Source organism: Hypomesus transpacificus, unplaced genomic scaffold, assembly GCF_021917145.1.
Source record: "Hypomesus transpacificus isolate Combined female unplaced genomic scaffold, fHypTra1 scaffold_30, whole genome shotgun sequence".
Taxonomy (NCBI): Eukaryota; Metazoa; Chordata; class Actinopteri; order Osmeriformes; family Osmeridae; genus Hypomesus; species Hypomesus transpacificus.
This window is the reverse complement of record NW_025813826.1, coordinates 1,699,832-1,721,544: the sequence shown is the minus strand read 5'-3', so window position 1 is coordinate 1,721,544 and position 21,713 is coordinate 1,699,832. Positions and strand designations below refer to the sequence as shown.

Here is a 21,713-nt window from a genome sequence, read left to right as displayed (position 1 = left end):
TGACAATTAACAAATCTGTGTATGTGTGTGTGTGTGTGTGACAGAGAAAGGCGAGGTGGAGGATAATGAGCAGGTGCTATTGTTCTCTCTTCTCTCACTATCTAACTCTTCTCTCACAATTTCTGTCCTTATCTCTTTCTCTTTCACTCTGTCTTTCACACACACACACACACACCGATGTGAGGTTTGTCATTCAGCATGACTGACTGACAGCAGCTGAAATCATGCAGCTTGTTGGGGCCAGAGGGTGTTCTTGTTATTGTGTCATTGTGTGTATCAGTAACAGACAGTGTTCTCTTGTCACCAGCTTTCTCTCTCTCTCTCTCTCTCTCTCTCTCAATTCAATTCAGCTTTATTAGCATGACAGTCATTACGACCGTATTGCCAAAGCAAGATGCACAACAACAGACAACCATACATTAACAACACAATTCAAAAACAAAATAAGGAACTACAGTTAGTATTGTCCGGAACATGTGGTGACAACAGTGTCAAGAACAGAAAACAACAAATCAAGACAAAAACAACCTAAGTAAATAGCTACATTGACATGGACAACACACATTACAAATATAATTTCAAGGCTGGTCACATTACATTCAGGTTTTCCCTGATTTCATGGCATTCTTTTAGAAATCGTCTAGATAGGGGGGCTGTGTGTCCCTCCCCTAAGAGCACTTTTAGCTTTTCATCATCAGACAGTGAGGTGAACGTACAAGGGATTCAAATTTACAAAGAAATGCTGTCTGGTATTTTTGTACCGTTGGCAGTGTAGTAGAAAGTGCATCTCTGTCTCTACCTCACCTGTCTGACAGTGGCTACATACTCTGGACTCTTCTGGTAACCAGGTTTTCTTATGTCTGCCTTTTTCAATGGCCAGACTGTGGTCACTGATCCTGTATTTGGTCAGGATCTGTCTCTGTTTTACATCTTTTACTGTATAAAGATATTTAGCCAATTCATAGTTTCTATTTAGGGCCCGATAGCAACTTAGTTTGTTTTGTGTTTTGGTTTGGTTGTTCCAATGTTCCAGGTAGGCCTTTTTGGTTTGTTGAACAATTTGGTTTACTCTGATTTTAGATTGTGGAGCAGTGCTGATCTGAGATGGGTCAATGTTGGGTGTTGGTTGGTTAGTTAGTCTCATGACCAGCTGACTGAACGGACTCTTTTGGGGGTTCAGTTCTTGGGTTCGCAGTGCTTCAAATTGCAGTGTATCTTGGGGACTTAATTTGATATGTATCCAGAATTTTTGTGATCTTTTTTTAATGTTTATAATTAATGGATATCGTCCTAATTCTGCTGTGCATGCATTTGTGGGTGTTTTCCTTTGTATGTTCAATATAATTCTACAGAATTCAGCATGCAGGGCTTCTATTGGATGCTTGTCCCATCTAGTGTAGTCATGCTGACTCAGTGGACCCCATACCTCACTCCCATATAGCGCTATTGGTGCTATTATGCTATCAAATATTTTTGTCCAGATTCTGATTGGTATGTCTATTTTATGGAATTTTTTTCTAATTGCAAAAAAGGCTCTAGAGGCCTTCTCCTTCAGTGCATTCACTGCCAGTCCAAAGTTTCCAGAAGCACTGATTTTGATCCCCAGGTAGTCATAGGACAGGGTGTGCTCTAACAGGGTGTTTCCTAGAGTGAACATATGTTGAAATCTGGGCTTTTTCTGGAAGATCATTATTTGGGATTTTTTAAAGTCAGGGCCCAGTTCTGACAGAATTGCTCTAGCAGATCCAGATGCTGCTGTAAGCCCTGCTCTGTGGGTGACAACAGCACTAGGTCATCAGCATAGAGTAGGAATTTTACCTCCCTTTTGTTGAGGCCAGGGGCTGTAGATTGTTCCAACAGTACTGCTAGCTCATCAATGTACACATTGAAGAGCGTTGGAGATAAGTTGCATCCCTGGCGAACACCTTGTCCTTGAGTGAAGAAGTCCGTTCTTTTATTGAAATTTTTTATTCCGCACTTATTTTTTACATAGATTGATTTGATTATGTCATACACTTTACCTCCTATACCACTTTTGAGAATTTTATAGTATAATCCTTCTTGCCAGATTGAATCAAAAGCTTTCTTTAAATCAATAAAGCATGCAAAAATCTTTTTTTGTTTGTTTTGGTAGATGTGTTGATCTATTAGGGTATGCCTCGGTAATTATTTGGGTCTCTCTCTCTCACTCACACACACACACACACACACACACACTCACACACCCTAATCCCCTTAGCCCCAGAAAAAACTCTTGAAGTTATGGGACCCAAGAAAATATCCCCACAAGGTAATTTTAACCTCACTTTACTAGTTAAACAAGACCAGCGTAGACAGCACAGGACAGCACAGCTGAAAATAGTGTATTCTTCTGCATGTGTTAGTATCTGTTATTGTTTGAGTAACCTAGAAGACAATCTACCTAGTTACCAACACACCAACCTTGTACAAAACCAGTAACCAAGCTAGTAATCAACCCACCTAGTATCCAACCCACCTAGTGACCAACCTATTGACTAAGCCACTTAGTAACCTACATACATTACATTACATTTTACATTTAGCAGACGCTCTTATCCCGGGCGACTTACAGTAAGTAGAGGGACATTCTCCCCGAGGCAAGTAAGGTGAGGAATCGGGAATCGAACCAACAACCTTCTGATTAATACTCCCTAAACGCTCAGCCATCTGACCCCCAGATACCTACTCACCAAGCTACCTATTAACCAATCTACCTAGTCACCAACTTACATTGTAACCAATGCACATACTAACCAAGCCAGTAACCAAACTACATAGTAACCAGGTTACCTACTAACCAACCCACCTCTCCATACACGACTATCAACTTCCTGCTATCACCATGCCACTCTCTTCTCTCCATACAGGACTATCATTGTGGTGGAGCCAGAACAGCTGGAGACAGACACACACACACACATTGACTCCACCAGACAGCAGCCTTGCATCTGAGGCTTTAGAGCTCTCAACCTGTCCTGGATGGTTTCCACGGCGACCATGGTGTTGCATCAGCTGTGTGTGTGTGTTTGTACGTGCATCTATACAGATTGTCATCAATGTGGATTTAGACCCACACAACAAACACACACACAAATGCACATCCTTATTTATTTGAGCCCCAAGACATTCTTTAGAAATGACTATTTAGACTAGTGCGATGAACATCCTCAGAACTATCTCTCCATACATTTTCAAGCAGGCTCAATTGAACATTTGAGCGTGTGCATGCTATTATATGTCTGTTTTATTTATATGTGTTGTTTTGTTAGTGTCCATGTTTGCAAATCTGAATGTGTGCGTGTGTAGCCGGTGTGTGGTGAAACTCACTCCTCAAGTATGTAACGGGCCACCCACGTCAATGAATTGCAAGCTTTTCGTTGGCGTAGTTGGTAGTGGTGGCGCTTGGGAAGTCAGAGGTGGTGAGTTCGACTCCCGTTCGGACCGGACAGTGGCCCGTATACCTCTGACGGAACTTGCAAGACCACGTCTGTTACACGTGTTAGCCAGTATGTTTGGGAATGTGTGTTTGTGTCTGTGTGTGCACATATGTGTGGATGGGTGTATTTGTGTAGGTGTGTGCAAGTTTATCGTGTGGCTAAGGGTTTAGAACGCTGCACAGTGCACAGATGACAGTGCGAGAGGGAGAGGGTCGAGAGAGAAACAAAAGATTAGTGCTCCTCACACCTCTTAGTCAAGCACATACTCTGGGTCTCCCAGTAATACTGTTTATACAGTATGCACCTTCCGAGCCATAGCTAGAACTCTCATATTCTGGTTGATTTATATTTCATTGTATAACACACTCCCATAAACACAATCCGACATGCTCCAGTGTTGTTGTGCTGTTTGACCCTCTGTGTGTTTATAGGTGCAGGTGTGTGTGCTAGTGTGTGTGTGTCCATGTGTTATTACCTAACACCAGAACCTGAACACTTCACTCTAAAATGGCCAAACACTAGAATAATGACTGTTGTGAATTTGGTGTGTCTGCTACAGTGTGTGGGTGCTAGTGTGTGTTGCTGCCTGGATGTGTGTACATTTACTTGCATAGTAACACATGGCTGCCGAGAGCACAGAGACAAAAAATAAAATAACCCTAATTAAACAACACAGCTGAAGAAACAGGGGGCAGACAGATACAGAGGGAGACAGAAAAGACAGAGATAAAAGAAATAGAGGGGGCAAGAGGAAGAGACAGTAAAAGAGAATGAAATACTGAGTAAGAGAGGGAGATAGAGAGGAAGGTAGACAATACAAGAGAGGAGAGGGAGACAGTAAAAGAAAAAGCGAGAGAAAAATTGAAGAGAGGAAGAGACAGGGAGCAGGCACATCTCACATGATCTTTTCCACTTTGACCATTGCTTGCTTGAGAAGGGGCAATTATAACTGGATAATTAACATACACAAACACACAGAAGACTTTAGATCATACACACAGGTCTACAGAACACAGAGATAGAGCTTTACAAATTGTTGTTCACGCAACATACACAGGCCCACAAACACGCATTACACACAGACCAACAGAACACACACACATATCGTGGGTGGTACAAGAAGAATTTGTGTGGGGGTGAATGTTGGCAGTTTGAACAGACCTGTCCAGACTATAGTCTACATACATAGTCTAGTGTAAACACCAATTAATGCATATAGGTTCGAATCTCTCGACCTGAACCGGAGGAACAATACACCAGTGCTTCCGTGTAGCCACCACAGCCACTGATGTCATTTGTCATATAGGTTCCTCTTAAACGTTACAATGAGACGACGCTCACTCAACAGGTTTATTCAACAAGTTCTGCAGGGGCTAGAATCTTTCTCCTGTTTCTGCTCTACCTATTTTCCTGTGAATCTTTTGCATTTTTTTTTTACTTTTTCTCTTTCTCACAAACAAACACACACGCATGCACACACGCTGTTGCCAAGTATCAGAAAAAAATTTGACTAAAAGCGATCATGCACGAAAACACCCCGAGGACGTTCTAGTCCACGCCCCGTAAAGTGGGAAGAGACAGAACACCCTTACCCTCCAGATTGCACTGGTACCAGTTTCTTTAAATGCTGTACAGTACAGATATTCAGAATCAATCAATCAATAAAAATGTATTTTTATTTTTTTTACAAGCAATGTCATATTTCGCCCATAGAACCTCTCAGCCAACCTAAACCACCAGGAAGACAAGGAAAAACTCCAAGGAAAAGTAATTGAGAAAAAAAAAATGAAACCTAGGGAGGAGCAATTCGGTTAGGGGTCCCTTCTTCCAGAGACGGTTGGCGACAGAACTAACCTTGCGTAATTCTCTCAGTCTCTCTTTCTCTCACCTGTTTATCCAAGGGCTCCTTCCCAGCTGTTGAGACTTTGGGCGCGGGCACACGCTCGCAGGTGCATCCTTCCAACAAGTAAATCCCTGAAGGTCGCGCGCTCTGTTCGTTCTCGAAGTAAAACAGCACGTTCTGGTACAGTGCAAAGAATTTATCGTGCCAGCGGCTGTTCTCCGTAGTCTTCTTGCTCAGATAACCGCGCTTAGTCCCTTCCTTACGCGCTACCACTGAGAGGAACAGCGCGTGACCCTCGTTGTAACGGACACTCTTCTGCATGTTATAGCCAAGGTTTCTCCTGTCAACGGTTTAGAAAAACCTGGATTAGATACTTTACCGGGAGCCAATATCTGGCATGACGCATGTCAGCGTTCCATTTTCAGCGCACGCAGAAGGTTCAGCAGTTCAAAACACGGTATCACAATCTGAATCAAGTCAACTTCTTTCCATGTTTACATAAACAAAACTTTTGAAAGAGTGACATATAGTATAAAATTGATTCTACGGAAAATAAAGGTAGTCTCGCTCACATACCCCGGGGTCAGCCGTATATTGTGACCGAATCACAAGCGATATCAGCAGTAATAGGTTTTGACACCAGTTAAAGACGCAGCATCTCTCTTTCTCTCTGATGTTCACAGATCTCTGTGAAACTGGGCAGGGCGGCGCTGGACTTGGCGGAATTAGAGGCGGAGTCTCTGTAGTATAAGGGGCTAGTGCGTGTGTGTGTATGGAGAGAGAGAGACAGAGAGACAGAGAGAGAGAGAGAGAGAGAGAGAGAGAGAGAGAGAGAGAGAGGAGAGAGAGAAAATAGTGGTTAACTATATGACCAAGAAGTCAAGAACATCTAGCTCAGTTAACTACTCCGGAGAGTTGCTCAGATTTGTCTCTCTTGGATTCGTTGCCCGGTGAGCATTGAGGCAGAGGAAAAGGAGAGAGCGTGTAAAATAATTTCTCATAAGTATACCACCTGCAAAATAACCTTTAACACTCAAAATGTGAAAATAACCTGAGACAAAAATCAGTCAATCGCTACCTGATCATATGGAAGAAATATAAAGTGGATACTTTATTTTCCACGTAGATCAGTGAGTTGTGTTATGTTGCTTTGAATGACCGTGTTGACTGATAATCAATGTGGATGCGTAACATCTCTATCCAAACTGTGAACGTTTTTACCCATGTGCTGACATCTTAATCACTGGCTGCATCACAGGCACAGGCATCAAAGGCAGTGCACTAGTAATAATTATTCTAAATGTGTGCTCGTATAATGTACTAAAACACAATTATAGTTTCAAATATTGTATTTGTATTTATTTAATCAACAAAGCAATTGTATTGAACAGAGTTACAGTACAACAGTAATAAAGTGGAAAGGTTAATTGTAGAGTAAAGGTTAGTTGTGATGGCCTCCAGTGAATCCTTTTGTCCCAGAAAGCCAGCAGAGTCATCCTTGCAGCAAATAGGTCTCACTTCATTAGTTAACTGAGTGTATATGGGTATGAGAACATGTGTGTGTAATTAGGGGTTTGACTGCATCCAGTCCAAAAGAGATTTTCTGTCTCTGATGCTCAACACTGATAAAAGCTTCTTAGTCCTCCTAGAAAGAGAGAGCGAAAGAGGTGGGGAGAGAGAGATTAAACATGTGTAACTGACAAGCCTATTGAAACTATTCTTTATCTAAGCATTTTCTTTTGTAATTACACACACACAAACATTTAACCTTTCAAAAAAGTAACTTTTATATTATTATATTGTATGGATGTTTCATTTTGGTGTTATAGCTATGTAGCCCAAGCCAGTGGGTACCAACGATTAAATCTAGACACTCGTGGGCGCATTGGAAGACTTTATAAATTGCCAAATTTTGGGAGGGAATAATTTTGGGCGGGATGTTTGGTAAATCAGCAATCATCAAACTATGGTTGAAGATGATTAAGTGTGTTGTCCTATCATTGTGGATCGCTTTGGCAAAATTGTTTAGCAAAAAGATTTATGCCAATAATGCATACTGCATGAATGTGAAAGAGAGGGAAATGGAGTGAAAGATTGGATGGGGGTAGTTGAGTGACTGTGGTGGCTGATAGATATGTCATGATTTATATATGTTTGAAATATTACTCTGAGGACAGATCACAGTCATTACAATTTAGTCCTTTGATAGCGTCTACAGTCATGGCCAAAAGTATCGTGTTTGGCTAAATTTGCTGGTTCAGTATTTGTAGAAAACTTTTTCACATTTCCATGGCATATTGGAAAACAATCATGCGTATTTTGTATTTGCATATACATGCATATAGAGTCCTACCTTTTATAGCAATCAATATGCTCTTATAATCCAGTTAGAATGATAGTGATTTCACCTGCCTAGAACTTGTTCACACTTTCCCATGTGCTAATGATATAACTTGAATATCATTATCATCATCAATTAAATTATGTTAGCTAGTAATTTTATGCCAGGCCCCAAAAACGGTGAAATGTGGGTTTCTGTTCATTTTTGGGGCCAATGAAGCTGTTATTTAAAATAGATCTGATCACTCTGCACAATAATCAAGTAAATCAACACCTTAACAACTGAAGCAGCAAACTTTGCAAACACAAAATGTATGTCACTGCCAATACTTTTTTGCCAAGGCTGTTAACTATTGTTGTTGCGTATGTGATAATCTGATGACACAAAGGAGACCACTGTTTCAACGGATGTGTTTAACTTGTGACAAAGAGACCACAAGACAAAAACAGTAAACCATTTGATTGCGTCTGAAAAACTGTGACTTTTGGGCTGTTTGAGATGACAATGTGTAAGGGTGTTGAAAAGCACTACAAGGAAAAAAGGATTACACTAAAAGCTTTTTGAAATAATTGTTGCTTTGAGGGACACACCTAGAACCTGGTAGCAGGGGTGTCCTCCATGTCTGTAGATATGTACTCATCAAAACTGTATTGGCTGTTTGAGCCCCGTGTATCAATTAAAATAGCATGCATTGGCTAAAATTACACAACAGTCACATAAAGGCAAGGGGTAGAGAGAGAAAGACAGGTAGACAGATTTAAAGAAAGGAGAAAGTAACTGACCTCTGTGACTCATATTGATCAGTATTCCCCCTCACACCTCTATACAAACACTTCATTTGGAGAGGATTAAGCTTGGACAGACAGGGACAGAATAGTGTGTGTACATGTGAGTGTATGTGTTCATTCAGACACACGTAAGCTCTGTTACAGCGCTTAGGCTCTAAATGCTGATCTACAAATATACTGGAGGTGTTGGGTTGTCTATACCTCTCTTTCACACACCTTCTCTCCACCTTTTCTCATCACTTTTTCTCATTCAGCAGGTGTTCAACTACAGATTAGAAACTCTCTACAGTACCTCTGTCTCTGTGCTGTTAGCATGACATTAGAACAAAGAGTCTCTGTGTCACGGTACTGTTAGCCATTAGCATGACGCTAACACATTGAGTCTGTGTCTCCGTGCTGTTAACCATTAGCATGATGCCGGCCACAGCAAGTGAGATCATTCCATTAACAAAACTAGCAAAAGAAGGAACATTTGTGCATCCGTTTGCGAATGTGTGTGGGCGTGTTAGAATGTATGAGTCTGTGTGCATGCAAATGTGCATGAGTGTGTGTACCTCCTGGTTTTGACAATGTTCTCCAGTTCGTGGGCTTTGCAAGCAGCAGTTTGTAGTACAGGTTCTGGGATATCAGCTAATCGGGCGACATTTAGTCCATAGCTCTGCCCAGCAGATCCCTCAATCAACTGATAGAGGAAGGTGATGAACTCTGGCTGGACCTCCCCATCTGACACACAAAAACTGAATTTACGACTCTCAAATTACACAAAGAAACACACAAACCTGTACGCTCATATGCTCAGTCTATGTTCATCATTGGGTGTGCTCACACCTTCGGCGAGCACAACCATTGTTCTTACATATATATTATTATTATTTATTATTGCCCCCTAAGGATCAGTCAATATTTGGACTACATAGACAACGTTGGTGTCAAAAGTTTAGTCTTGGTAGCGATTGAGTTGATTGTATTTTTATTTACGTTCCGTTGCACGGTTTAGGCAGACATTTAATTTTTGTGGCAAAAAGTGGTAGGCTACCCTACGTCACAACGTCAGCACAGGTTAGCAACGACGCATGGATACGACGTGCATAGATGTGCTGTTGCACAGCGAGTATTGTATTGTGTCATTGTTGTATTAGCAGCACATGTACATTTAAGCAAATCTAGACTTGCATGTACAGTAAGTAAGGTCACATTAAACTAGAGAGGGTACAATTTCTGGGAAAATTGTAGGGTGTGCTTGCTTGCGTCGGTTGCAGGTGGGTCCGTTTTCCCTTCTAGTGATATTTTCAAGCATCTAGCCTACTCATATTGCATTATTCATTAAGAACACCCTTTGAAACAAGCGAACCCCCTTTAGAACAAGCGAACCCCATTTGAAACAAGCTACTGTAACAACGTTGTCACTGTCTGGCAGTATTTCAGATGGAATCGCGATTCAAACAGTCGTCTGCTAACTGAAAATATGACCCCCAAAACATAAATAAGTTTATGTTATGGTAGGCTACTGTTTGAATCGCAATTCTATCTGAAATACTGCCGGTGACAACTTTGTTACAATAGCTTGTTTCATAGGGGGTTCAGCTTGTTTCAAAGGGGGTTCTTAATGAATTATGCAATATGAGTAGGCTAAATGCTTGAAAATATCACTAGAAGGGAAAAACTTAAGGGGACGGACCCATCTGCAACCGACGCAAGCAAGCACACCCTACAATTTCCCCAGAAATTGTACCCTCCCTAGTTCAAAATATTTTCCCAGCCCAACCCAAATCCAGCTCCTAACCCCAACCCTTTGTGTAATTTTAACGTTAACTGTAATTCTAGCATAGTGACATGCACAGATAGACCCCATGTGGTTCTCAAGAACCTGCCCTCTTACTAAAAAAGTACCCTTTCCAAACTTTTTTTTTGTATTTCTTTTTCAAATTTTTGTTTTACAATTTCATCCATTACATTGATTCTCAATTAAATGTGTGTTGCAATGCCTGACAACTGTGTTTCAGTTCTAATCTAATCTGTGACACCACACAAGCCCTTCCCTACCTCTTTAGGTTATTTACCTTAATTAACATTAAAACTTTCCCAAGTTCCAAATAGCCCGTAAGCGTTAGGGTCAACATGCACAATGTGTTTTCTTTGTTGTTGCCTGTCCATGCAATAAATGTAGAAATAGTGAATGCTAAAGACATTCGTCTTAAATCATAAATTATGATCTTGTAGATATATGAAACATCTGACATGAAACATTGTCTGAAGCATCTGCATGAGTATGAGTATTGAAATTTCCCCACAGTTTCCTTGTTTTACTATTCTTGAGAGAATTTCTCAAGACATCCCCCCCACACACACACCTTGGGAGGTGCCAGAAAATTCATTAATGAAGAAGTCCATGTGGTAGTTGGCTACATATTGAGGGTACAGGTTCTCCAGCTCACACAGGGGAGGGTAGTGGGTCACAAAGAGAGTGAAGCACTTTGTCTGAAAGAGAGAGAGAGATGAGGCAGAGATTAACTGGATTGAACAGGTGTGTGTATGTATGTGTGCGCACGTGTGTGTGTTCAATGCATGTGTATCCCAGGAACCAGACATTATGAGCAGCTCTTCACCACATAACTCCACCACAGACAGACATACCCTCCCTCCAAACTCTCTATCAGTCTTCCCTTCTTTCTCTCTGTTTCTCATTATCACTCCATCTCTTTCTCTCCATCTTCACCACTACCACTTATCAGCACACATTAATCAGAAAGATGAGAGCAGTCTCTGTGTGAATGTGTGTGTGTGGCTCAACACAACACTTGTGTAGCTCTAGGTTAACACCAGGGACGGTGGGGTAAATAACCCCTGGGACAGGGTAAAGGTAGGAGAGTTCTAAGGACAATGTAGGGTAACTCCAGGGAAGGGCTAAATGTAGGAGAGCTCCAAAGACAGGGTAGGGTAACTCCAGGGAAGGGGTAGGGCAATTCCTGGGGTAACAGTATAAGCTCTATCTACTTTCCTCTCCTTGGGGAAGAGCAGAAGATTTCACCATGGCAACCAGTTCTGTTTTAGCCCCCCTCCATCAAGGCTGTCTGCTCTACAATGGTCTATTCAGACCATACGCCTCCTAAACACTTCACAGGTAACTCTTTAGGATGGGCTGTAGCTATGACAACTACTGAATGTTAGTAGACAGGTACAGATAAAGAAGAAAAGCAGAAGGAAGAAGAGGAGGAGGAAAAGGAAGGAGAATGAGTAGAAAGAGTAAGAAGGAGGAAGAGGAGAAGGCAAAGAAGGAAGAGGAGGGGAAAAAGGAGCAAAGGAGAGGGAAGAAAAGGAGGAGGAAGAAAAAGAGAACAGTGCAGGGTGTTAGATACAATGGGAGAGAGCACTACATGCACTATATGACCAAAAGTATGTGGACACCTGACCATGACACCTATGTGAGCTTATTGGATATCTCATTCCAAATTAGTATCCTCCTTAGTTTCAGCTTGTTAAGTTTATTTTGACGGATAACAGGAAGTAGTATGCAAATGGATAGCCTCACCTTACTCATTGACGCATGGAGCACTGCTTCTACTCGCACGTGTCAATTGAAAAAGTGAGAGAAAAAAGTACAGTCGAAGAAGCACTAATTTTACTTTAATCACTACTGAGATAATCCTTCTTGGTAAGCTAGCAATGTTCTCATTGACTGTATGTATTGAGATGCCCTTGTGGTTGTGCTAGTTAATTATTCGGGTATTTTGCACATTTTACTAGATCAGGGGTGGCCAACCCTGGTCCTCGAGAGCCTCAGTCCTGCATGTTTTAGATGTTTCCCTGCTCCAGCACACCTGATTCAAATGAACGGTCATTCTCAGGCTTGAATAACGACCATTCATTTGAATCAGGTGTGCTGCAGCAGGGAAACATCTAAAACATGCAGGGCTGAGGCTCTCGAGGACCAGGGTTGGCCACCCCTGTACTATATTGTGCAAGGATGTATGTTATTAAATTATTTGACTGTGTTGACTGAATGGTGATACGCATTGTCATCAAAATAAGTGAAATATGGATATATTACACTGTAAAAAAAACTAATCACACTCCTCGCTAAACACGACTGTGGGTCAAAGTAATAAGCATTTGAAGGAAACAGAGTCATTTTAAGTTATTTAAAATGGGTAAAACCAGCAAAGCTGAGTATTTTGTTAATTAAAACAATGTATTTCATTTATTTTATTTGCAATCTAAAATACTATGTTAAAAAGTGTTACAAAGTGAGACAATGCAGATAAGAAAATATGGGTTATGCATTATACTGTACAAGTTAATGTGTTTTTCATAAATACGTGAATGCATTGGTAAAATATGTTTACATAATTACATTTCATTGAAATCACTATGGGTTAAAATTATATATTTAGTTAAATGAGACATTTATTTTGGAAGTAACTGTAGTTATCTGTTGTTACCTATGTTTAGTCATGTTTCAATTTGAGAAGATAAATTTATGTTGTACAACACCTTTATATAAATCTTCAATAATTGTAGCGAGCCTAATTGCAATTGCATATAAGAATCTGTACTATAACACCTTTTGCAAATACAGGTCAGGTCTTTTTTTGAGAACGTGGAAAAACTATGCTGAGATGATCCCTTGTGTCACGGCCACAGCCGTGCCCCCCTGGTTTTTGGTTTTGCCCTGCCCTAGTGTTTCCCTGTCTCATTGTCTTCACCTGTGTCTCGTTGAGTTCTTGTGAGTTTCATTGTGTCCACCTGTGTCTTGTTTGGTTCTGGGTATTTAGGTTCCCGTTTAGTATCCAGTCTTTGTCTTAGACTCCCCTCTGTCCCTGCGTGTACCCTGTCTGTTTCCCGTTTTGAGTATTAAACCCTTTTTGTTCACAACGCCTGCCGACTCCCCTGCATATGGGTCCAATCCCACCTCACGCCCTGACACATTGATGGCGAGCCTCCCAGTCGAATTCTGAGCCTCTACCACCCATTCAACGGATCCTGGGTAGGATTGTGTCAGTCCCACTGACTGACACCAACGAAAGCCTACATTGGATACATTTCCTGACTTTTGACAATTTACCTGACTAACTGACTTGAACATCGATCGACGTTGCAAAGCAACACTTTCCGGAAAGAACGTTTTCTAAAAGGACTGTTATTTTATTTCTTATTAGGGCCCATAGGTTGTATTGTGCACTTTTGTAATATTGCTCAAACTAAAGTTTACATTAATTTACAATTTTCTGTGTCATCTGGTAATTGCTATACTCTCAGCTCATACGAACCTAGAGGTCCAGACGTGTACATGCCTTGAAGTGGGTTACACAATGAAGACAGAAAAGGCTTACATACAGTTATTTTTCGCAAATGTAAAAAGTTCATTCAAATATTCACAGATTCTCAGATGATCGGTGTCACACCCATAGACGTACCCCAGTTTGAGTTCTTATGGTTTTTCCTTGTCCCTTGTGTTTCCTTGTGTGTTCTCCTTGTGTCTGTGTAATTACCTGCATCTGTGTCTGTGAGGTTTTTAGTTTGTTAATTTGTTGCAGTTGGGTTCACATGTGTCTAGTTTGGTCCATGTGTGAATTAATCAATACAGAAATGTTTTGTGTGGAAAAACTTGACCGGCCTGCACAAATCCCTAACCTCTACACCATCAAACATATTTGGGATAAACGTAATTTGTAAGCCAGGTCTAACTACAAAACATCAGTGTCCATTGCCCAACCCTCCACATTTTGTGGCTAAATGTAAGAAAATCCCACTTCAATGTTCCAATGTATTTTTGAAACCATTTCCAGAAGGCAGTTATAAAAACATAATTACGAAGAACCCTGTCCCTCTGCCAGTATTTGATGCTCTGCCAGAGGAACACCTGTAGGTCCACTAATCCACACGGCAGAAGCTTCAAAACAAGGTCCCCCCATGTGCACCAATAAACACTGTCCCCCCGAGGAACTACGAGGGCTGAGCGCTGATAAGTACATTCAACCCTGAGCAGTAACCTTAAGGGAAAAATTACCTTAGACACCAGACACAACCAGCACACCCACAAGTATACTCAAACAGACAACCACATGCGTTTCTCTTTTTTACCAAATACTTTTCTTTGTCATTGTCTGTCACAAACACACACACACTTCTGCTCTGTCACCAAGGAGACATGCAGCGACATGCAACACCCAGTGGAGCTCTGCCTGTGCCAGTCCAAAAACACATATGGGATGATAACACAAACACACACATGGCTGACTCCAGGACCAATCCTACACTCCTCCCCTCCTCTCCTCTAATGCGGCTTATTATCTATCATCAGTCTAAACAAATCTGTTTAACAAGACCCAAATGAGACAAGTCATATATGTAATTACACTACTGGTCAATACAGCAGACACACACACACTTCAACAAACAACATCTGCATTGCAGAACAATTCTCTAACCAATTCTCTTCAGTGTTTCAGAGCAGATCTGCTGTCAGTGTTTCTCTGGAGTCTCCACTATGCTTGCTAAACAAACCCACTGATCTCTCACACACACACACACACACACTCACGCTTTCTTTCTCTCACATACACTTAAGCACACACACACAAACATATACCAACACCCACCCACCTTTTTATTGGATGCCATAACTTGTAGATTTAGCGAGCTGTTGACATCAAACCCCCGTTGGGGCTGTTGACTCAGCTACACAGTGTGTATGTGTGAGGGGGGTGCCTACAGGGATTTTAATGTGATCTTTCAGAGAAACCATAACCCTGGAGGTAAGTACAAGCTCTACCTCACTCTTTTTCTTTCTCTCTATTTCACACATCCCCTTCACTCTCTCACTTTCCCACCCCATCCTCTGACTCTCCCTCCAAACCTCCCAATCCTCATACTCCATCTCTAACATACACACACACACACACAGCAAAGGACAGACAGACAGACAGAAAGACAGACAGACAGACAGACTCACGTCTCTGATGAGGTGCTCCAGTGTGGCGTGGGCGATGGAAATGCCGTCATGGGTGCTGGTGCCCCGCCCCAGCTCATCCAAAATTACCAATGAGCGCTCGGTTGCCCGGGAGATGATTTCCGATACTTCCGTCAGCTCCTCCATGAACGTGCTCCGCCCCTTGTAGATGTTGTCTGACGCCCCCATCCTACAAATCACAACAGACGGCAACACAAGGATAAGGCAGAACACAACAAATGGGCCAATGGGGTGTACATGTGAGTGGAGCCATGAAGTTGTGGAGAACTCAAGTGTACAGCTCCATTCTGCCTGTTTCTAAAAATATAACTCACACTACTGCCAGGCTTTCTGTTCCAGAGGTAGGTGTGTGTATGTACGTATGAAAGTATGCAACTCACAAACACACGTGCATACAAATGTACATGCACACAACAACAGGTTAATGGTCCCGTTATGTTTATTTGAAAGCTATATCAGTCTACATCATCTCTGCTGAATATGTTCTTTTCATGAGACTGCCCAATGAGACACTGAAATTCATGTAACCATGGTTACAGCTCTCCATATAGTTGAGCGGTGTGCCTATGCATCTCTTCAGTTAGTTAGTGTGTGTGTATGTCCGATTTGGGGGGAAAATCCAACTGGGGATAAATAAGAGGAGAGAACCAGGTGTTTCCCTGTTCATCATTCAGTTATTTCTTCCCTTCCTGTATCTCCTGGTCTTCTCTTCCTGCTTGTCAAGGGATAATCTTCTTTATCTTTAACTCCTGGGATGGTCTTCCCATTCAGTATATCCTGGGTTAGTCTTCACTTCCTTTATATTCTCGTGTTCTTGTCCTGTATCTCCTGGGATGGTCTTCTCTTTCTGCTTGTCCAGGGATAATCCTTTCTATTTCTAATTCCTGGGGTTTTCCTGGGGTCTTCCCATCCTGTATCTTCTGAGATGGTCTTCCTGTATTTCCTGAGTTGGTCTTCATCAATCTTCTAAAATGGTCTTTCAGTATCTCCTGAGATGGTCCTCTGGGATCTCAGTAGATGGTCTTCTCTTATCTTCTGAGATGGTATTTCCTTCTTGTATCTCCTGTGATGGTTTTCTGTGTCCTTGACCATATCTCTTTAGATATCTTGGATATTGCCTTGACCACATCTCTTTTGATGGTCTTCTCATTCTTTTTCTCCTGGGATGGTCTTCTCTTCCAGCATCTCCTGCGATGGTCCGCCTGTATCGGATGGTCTTCTCTTCTCTTATGGAATAGTCTTCCAATATCTTATGGGATGATCTCCCTTTCTTCGTTAGTAACTCAATGGAGAGCCAGCAGACCACAGAACTCTAGACACACAACCACATGGGTTCCAGAAGCATCCACACATGCATTCCACAGCATCATTCCCCAGAACCCACGAAGTACAGTAGACACAGACTCGTAATAAAATAATTGGAATAGAGGAGAGAATTGAAGAGAGAAGATAAGGATGGGAGGAGAGGAAATATGAAAGATTGTTATAAAACAAAGAGAAACCTAGCTGAAGCTAACAGTCTGTTAAAAACATTTTTACATTCCACTTCCTTTGCTGTTTCCATAACAACCATGAAGAGGATGGAGAGTGAGCTACCCAACCTTCAAGAACACACACACATACATACATACACGCACACATACTATCATGGAGGAGGTGTATCTATTCCCTCAGTGCTACATGATTGAATGAACTGTATTTGCATGTATTTAATATTTGACTCATGAATACTGGTAGGAGAAAACATTGCTGCATTGGTTGTTTACACTGAAGGATTGGGGTTTGAAGTAGGGCTGGTATAGCCTCAAATGTATATCACGGTATAATTTTGAAGCAAGGAAGATAATGGTATATATCACAATCAGGGATGTAGTGGGGGCTAACGCACATCAACGCCGTTTACGCAAATTTCGGAAATAGCGTTTATCCACCTCTAAATTGCGTTTATCCACCTCTAAATTGCGTTTATGAGCATTTACGCACATCTAAGTTCCATGAGCCTCGTATTTTGCCGGTGGAATAATCCGAAATAAATTTGGTGTAATTTTAAAACACCAAAGATTACATTTTATATTGTTTAACATATAAACGCTGTAGTTTGAATCATTTTATCTTTGCTGTATGGTCTGTGACCCTCCAATCAATGCGTTGCGGCTGCGACACCAATCACGATCCACAAAGTATTTACACATACAAGTTGTGGATTAGTCTACCTGTTCGGAATGGATCAATTAGCCATGGATATCAGGCGATTTTTGAAGAGACCATCGAGTGCTCCCACTCCCACAGATGCCCGCAAAAGGCCTCAAGTACAGAGTAAGATTCAATTCACGTTTGTAAACATTGTTTTGGTTCGCACAACATTGCATTAAGACAGGGACAAACGGTTAGCCTAGGCCTACTATTAATAACGTGCTTTCAAATACTATGATGCAGATACAAGCCATCTAAATTCCATCTAATTAGGCCTAATGAAACGTAATAATAAATAAATAAACAGGATGGTGAAAAAGATTGCTAGTGTTTCCACCTTTGGCTAGCCCAATTCGACACCACAACCTGAATCAATGAATAAATATATGTCCACATCCATGCATTTAGACAGAAATAAACGAATATATGTATTAATTACTGCACAATTGTCGATCAATAGTTACATATCTTTTACATTTATGTATGTATTTATTTTTGTATTCATTAATTGATTGATTTATTGATTGATTCACTTATATATTCATTTATTTATTAATTTGTTTATTTATTCATTCATTCATTGTTCCCAATATGATAATGAGAGGCCAGTAGGTGTGGAAACTGACGTTCAGACATTGCAATCAATCCAGAGCCATAGATTCAATCTAGCTAATGCCTGGGACACACTGGCTGCGAATGGCCTTGAAGCGCCACAATCTGCTACCAATGGCGCAATGCTGTTTACACTAGACGCGCATTTCTCCACGTCGGTCACCAAGCCTTTCACCTTCTCTGAGCTTTCCTTTTAAACATGTAAAGCTGACATGGTACATAAACATGGCATAGGCTACAGGCTATTTAGGCAACTTGTTGCTCCCACAACCGTCGTTACAGAATCCCATTCCCAACATAATGTGGCAACGTTTGGCTTTTGTTGCCGTAGTCTTTGTAAAATATGTGCTGTGGGGCATACAACTCACCCTAACCCTAAACTACATTTCATCTTCGATGATTAACTTTGTGTCGTCAATCTTCACAAATTTATCTTCTGCTTGATTGGGGGCTATGACCTCTATCTCGCTCTTACACACAGGACAAATATGTTGGTTTGACAATCAACAATCAGGATTTTTTATTTTATTTTATGTTTACATTTTGAGAATTGATCAGATATCGTTTTTATCGGGGTAAACACATGGTTCGCCGGTCAGCGTAGTGAAGTTGGGTGTTAAGTGATAGCCCACAACTTATGTAGTCAAATCTTTATAACATGTTTGTTTATCCAAATAACATATATGGTGAATTAAATGTGTGTGGCCCATTTTAATAGGCTACTACTGACTGTGTTTTCTTCGTTCTGAGTTGTATGTTAGAAATGTCGCAATAATTGACTTGTGGCCGTCGCGGACCACTACGGGGGCAGTGGCGGACCACCAGTGGTCCGCGAACCACACGTTGAGAACGACTGGTCTAAATGCATGGATGTGGACATTTATTTATTCATTCATTCATTTGTAAATATGGCAGGTTTGGTCCTTCATACCCCCCCCCCAACCATCAACCCCACTGGCGTTATTTTCAGACATCCTTAACGCTTGCTTACAGTTAGACTTGCCAACAAAAGCAGCTTAATCCAATGAATATTTGCGTCCTCTGGAGTTGCGCATGCTTGTTTGTTGACTTTCACTGGCCGGCACAAGAAAGTGTCCTATTTGGTTCCACAGGTCCCTTCAGTTGGTGCCAATGTAGCCGGTGTGTGGTGAAACTCACTCCTCAAGTATGTAAAAGGCCACCCGCGTCAACAAATTGCTAGCTTTTCGTTGGCGTAGTTGTTAGTGGTGGCGCTTGGGAAGTCAGAGGTGGTGAGTTCGACTCCCGTTCGGAGCGGACAGTGGCCCGTATACCTCTGACCGAACTTGCAATACCACGTCTGTTACACCTACAGTGCCCGGAAAGTATTCACAACGCTTCACTTTTTCCACGTTATGTTACAGCCGTATTCCAAAATGGATTAAATTCCTTCAAAAAAATCCTCATTATTCTACACACAATATCCTACCCCTGAAGGGACCTGTGAAAAAAAAGAAGTTTCACGTGCGAATTAGATAGTTTCACGTTTGGACGTGTTTCTCGTCCGGACAAGAAAGTGTCCTATTTGGTTCCACAGGTCTCTGTTATACCCCATAACAATAACGTGAAAACGTTTTTTGAAATTGTTAATAGATTTACAAAAATTAAGAACGAAAATATAACATGTTTGATGTGTATGACGAATACATCGGCAATTGACATTTGGCTGAATCCATCGCAGTGTATTTTTTCTGCCGGTATTTTTCCAAGTTAAAGTCCTATGTTTTGGTTTTTGTTCTGGTTATTTAAATTAAATGGAAAAAAAATATTTTGCAAGTACACATTCTTTTGAAAAGTGTTTAAGAATGGTGGTTTTACTGCAAAATTACAGCATTTTTTCACATTTCAACACATTAGTAGACCTCTTATCAATTTGTATTAGTAGTATTTTATATAGCCAGCTTTAGAGTTTATCGTAAGATATAGCTTGTTAGATTCTAAATGCAGTTAGAGCTAGACTGTAGGTCTAGTATCTAACGTAGGCAACACTTTTACTGTAGTTAGCTAGAGAGCATGTGTATCATAACTAAAAGTCTGTTGGTTTATAGTCTGTCAAATTAGTTCTAGTTATTGGTGTTCGTTGGCATACAAAGTTAGTCTTATCCTTTAAGCCTAGTTAGTAGGGGTGCAAACGAAACCGAAAAAATTGAATTGTTCAACACACAAACCACGGTACGGTTTTTACATGTAAATTGCGTTTTTTCGGATCTACGAGAAAACACAACCTACACCTTTTGTCCTTCCCCTTTCCCGGAGAGTAGCTGTCCAATTAACTGTCAGTATATCAATGACGAGTCACAAACCGGAAGGAACTGGAGAGCAGTGTTGCCAACTTAGCGACTTTCTTGCAATATCTGGCGACATTCCAAACCTTCCTCATTGTCAAAAGCGACTACCGACAAATCTAGCGACTTTTTCCGGTGTTGTTGGGGACTGGGTGAAAGCATGGATCCTTTTGCAGTACTGTTCTCAACGAGCAGCGGGTGCTGCCGTGAGCTCCTCTGCTAGCCCAAAGCACTCACACGCAGTCAGTCTCACTATAGCCTCGTGCAGCACCTCTACTTTCCTTACTGAGGAGATGGCAACACTGCTAGAGGCAAATCATACAAAGCTAAGCACCTGTAAAGTATGCTAACCAGGGCTGCCAACTCACGCATTGGCCATGAGACACACGTATTTCAACCAGTTCACACACACACGCCACACTTTGTATTTCTCAAATTGAGAAGGCAACGCCAACCATGTAGTCCTGCTAACGTTGTAAACAGTAATGGAGGAGGCGCAGGCACACGGTGTGAAGCAACATAGCAAACACCGTGAAAGGGGTTAAAAGGGGATTGGAACGCAGCAAAATTGGGTTGGTCCCACCAAATCTCGCTCCAAGGTTTTTTGAAAACTTGGCAGCCCTGTGCTAACGGTAATACATATGATGGGGCATCTACGCCGGATATACAGAAAATACACCGAAAATACAGAGAGAACACTGAAATGGTCCTGTTTTTTTCTTCCCCCCTAATATCCTAAACAAACCAAAACCGTGACCCATAAAACTGAACCAAACCGTGGGCTTGTTGAATTGTTGCACCCCTACTAGGTATCTGATTAGAGCTAGCAACAATGAATTCAGATTAAGGGGTCCCCGATCGTCCAGCTAGCTCTCAACGCTGGGCAGGAATTTCAGGTCCACTCACTAAAAACAAACTTGATCCTCTCACTGGACATATTGTATGATAAAATGTTTTATTGAATGCAATTGGTTGCCTTGTATATTCAGTTCTATTTACCAAACTCCTTTCTTGTCTTAAATTGAGCAGTTGCTGGTGTGATTGCTATATAAATTAGAGTCAATTTGCATCAAGTACTACAAATATAAATGTTGTTAACGTGGTAAATTGTAAGTCCCATTTACTTTAACAGTCGAAAGACTGACTAAATCCCGCGACAGAGCTAACTCTGCTGTCTGGTGGCTGGGTATATCAGCTCATATCAA

At 41.3% G+C, this 21,713-nt stretch overlaps 2 protein-coding genes across 8 annotated transcripts in view; both read right to left on the bottom strand.

Moving 5' to 3' along the window:
- rasgrf2b (Ras protein-specific guanine nucleotide-releasing factor 2b) overlaps positions 1 to 5,986 on the bottom strand; it is a 102,623-nt gene extending 96,637 nt beyond the window's left edge. For both annotated transcript variants that reach the window (XR_006955584.1, XM_047015432.1), the window contains exons 1-2: positions 5,878 to 5,986; positions 5,347 to 5,641 (exon numbers count right to left, since the gene is read on the bottom strand). Coding sequence is in view for 1 of the 2 variants with exons in the window: in XM_047015432.1 (XP_046871388.1) it covers positions 5,347 to 5,622 (276 nt within the window). In the remaining variant the exon portion in view is untranslated. The remainder of the gene's footprint in view (positions 1 to 5,346; positions 5,642 to 5,877) is intronic.
- A 649-nt stretch (positions 5,987 to 6,635) lies between these two features.
- The window catches only part of msh3 (mutS homolog 3 (E. coli)), a 106,979-nt gene continuing 91,901 nt past the window's right edge, over positions 6,636 to 21,713 (bottom strand). For 4 of the 6 annotated variants that reach the window (XM_047015435.1, XM_047015434.1, XM_047015436.1 and 1 more), the window contains 4 exons: positions 15,383 to 15,569; positions 10,782 to 10,908; positions 8,985 to 9,153; positions 6,661 to 6,946 (listed from right to left, as the gene is read on the bottom strand). In XM_047015435.1, the coding sequence (XP_046871391.1) occupies positions 6,868 to 6,946; positions 8,985 to 9,153; positions 10,782 to 10,908; positions 15,383 to 15,569 (562 nt within the window). In that variant the 3' untranslated portion in view covers positions 6,661 to 6,867. Of the gene's footprint in view, positions 6,947 to 8,424; positions 9,154 to 10,781; positions 10,909 to 15,382; positions 15,570 to 21,713 lie in introns of all 6 variants that reach the window. The other 2 variants (XM_047015433.1, XR_006955585.1) reach the window with 2 other exon arrangements.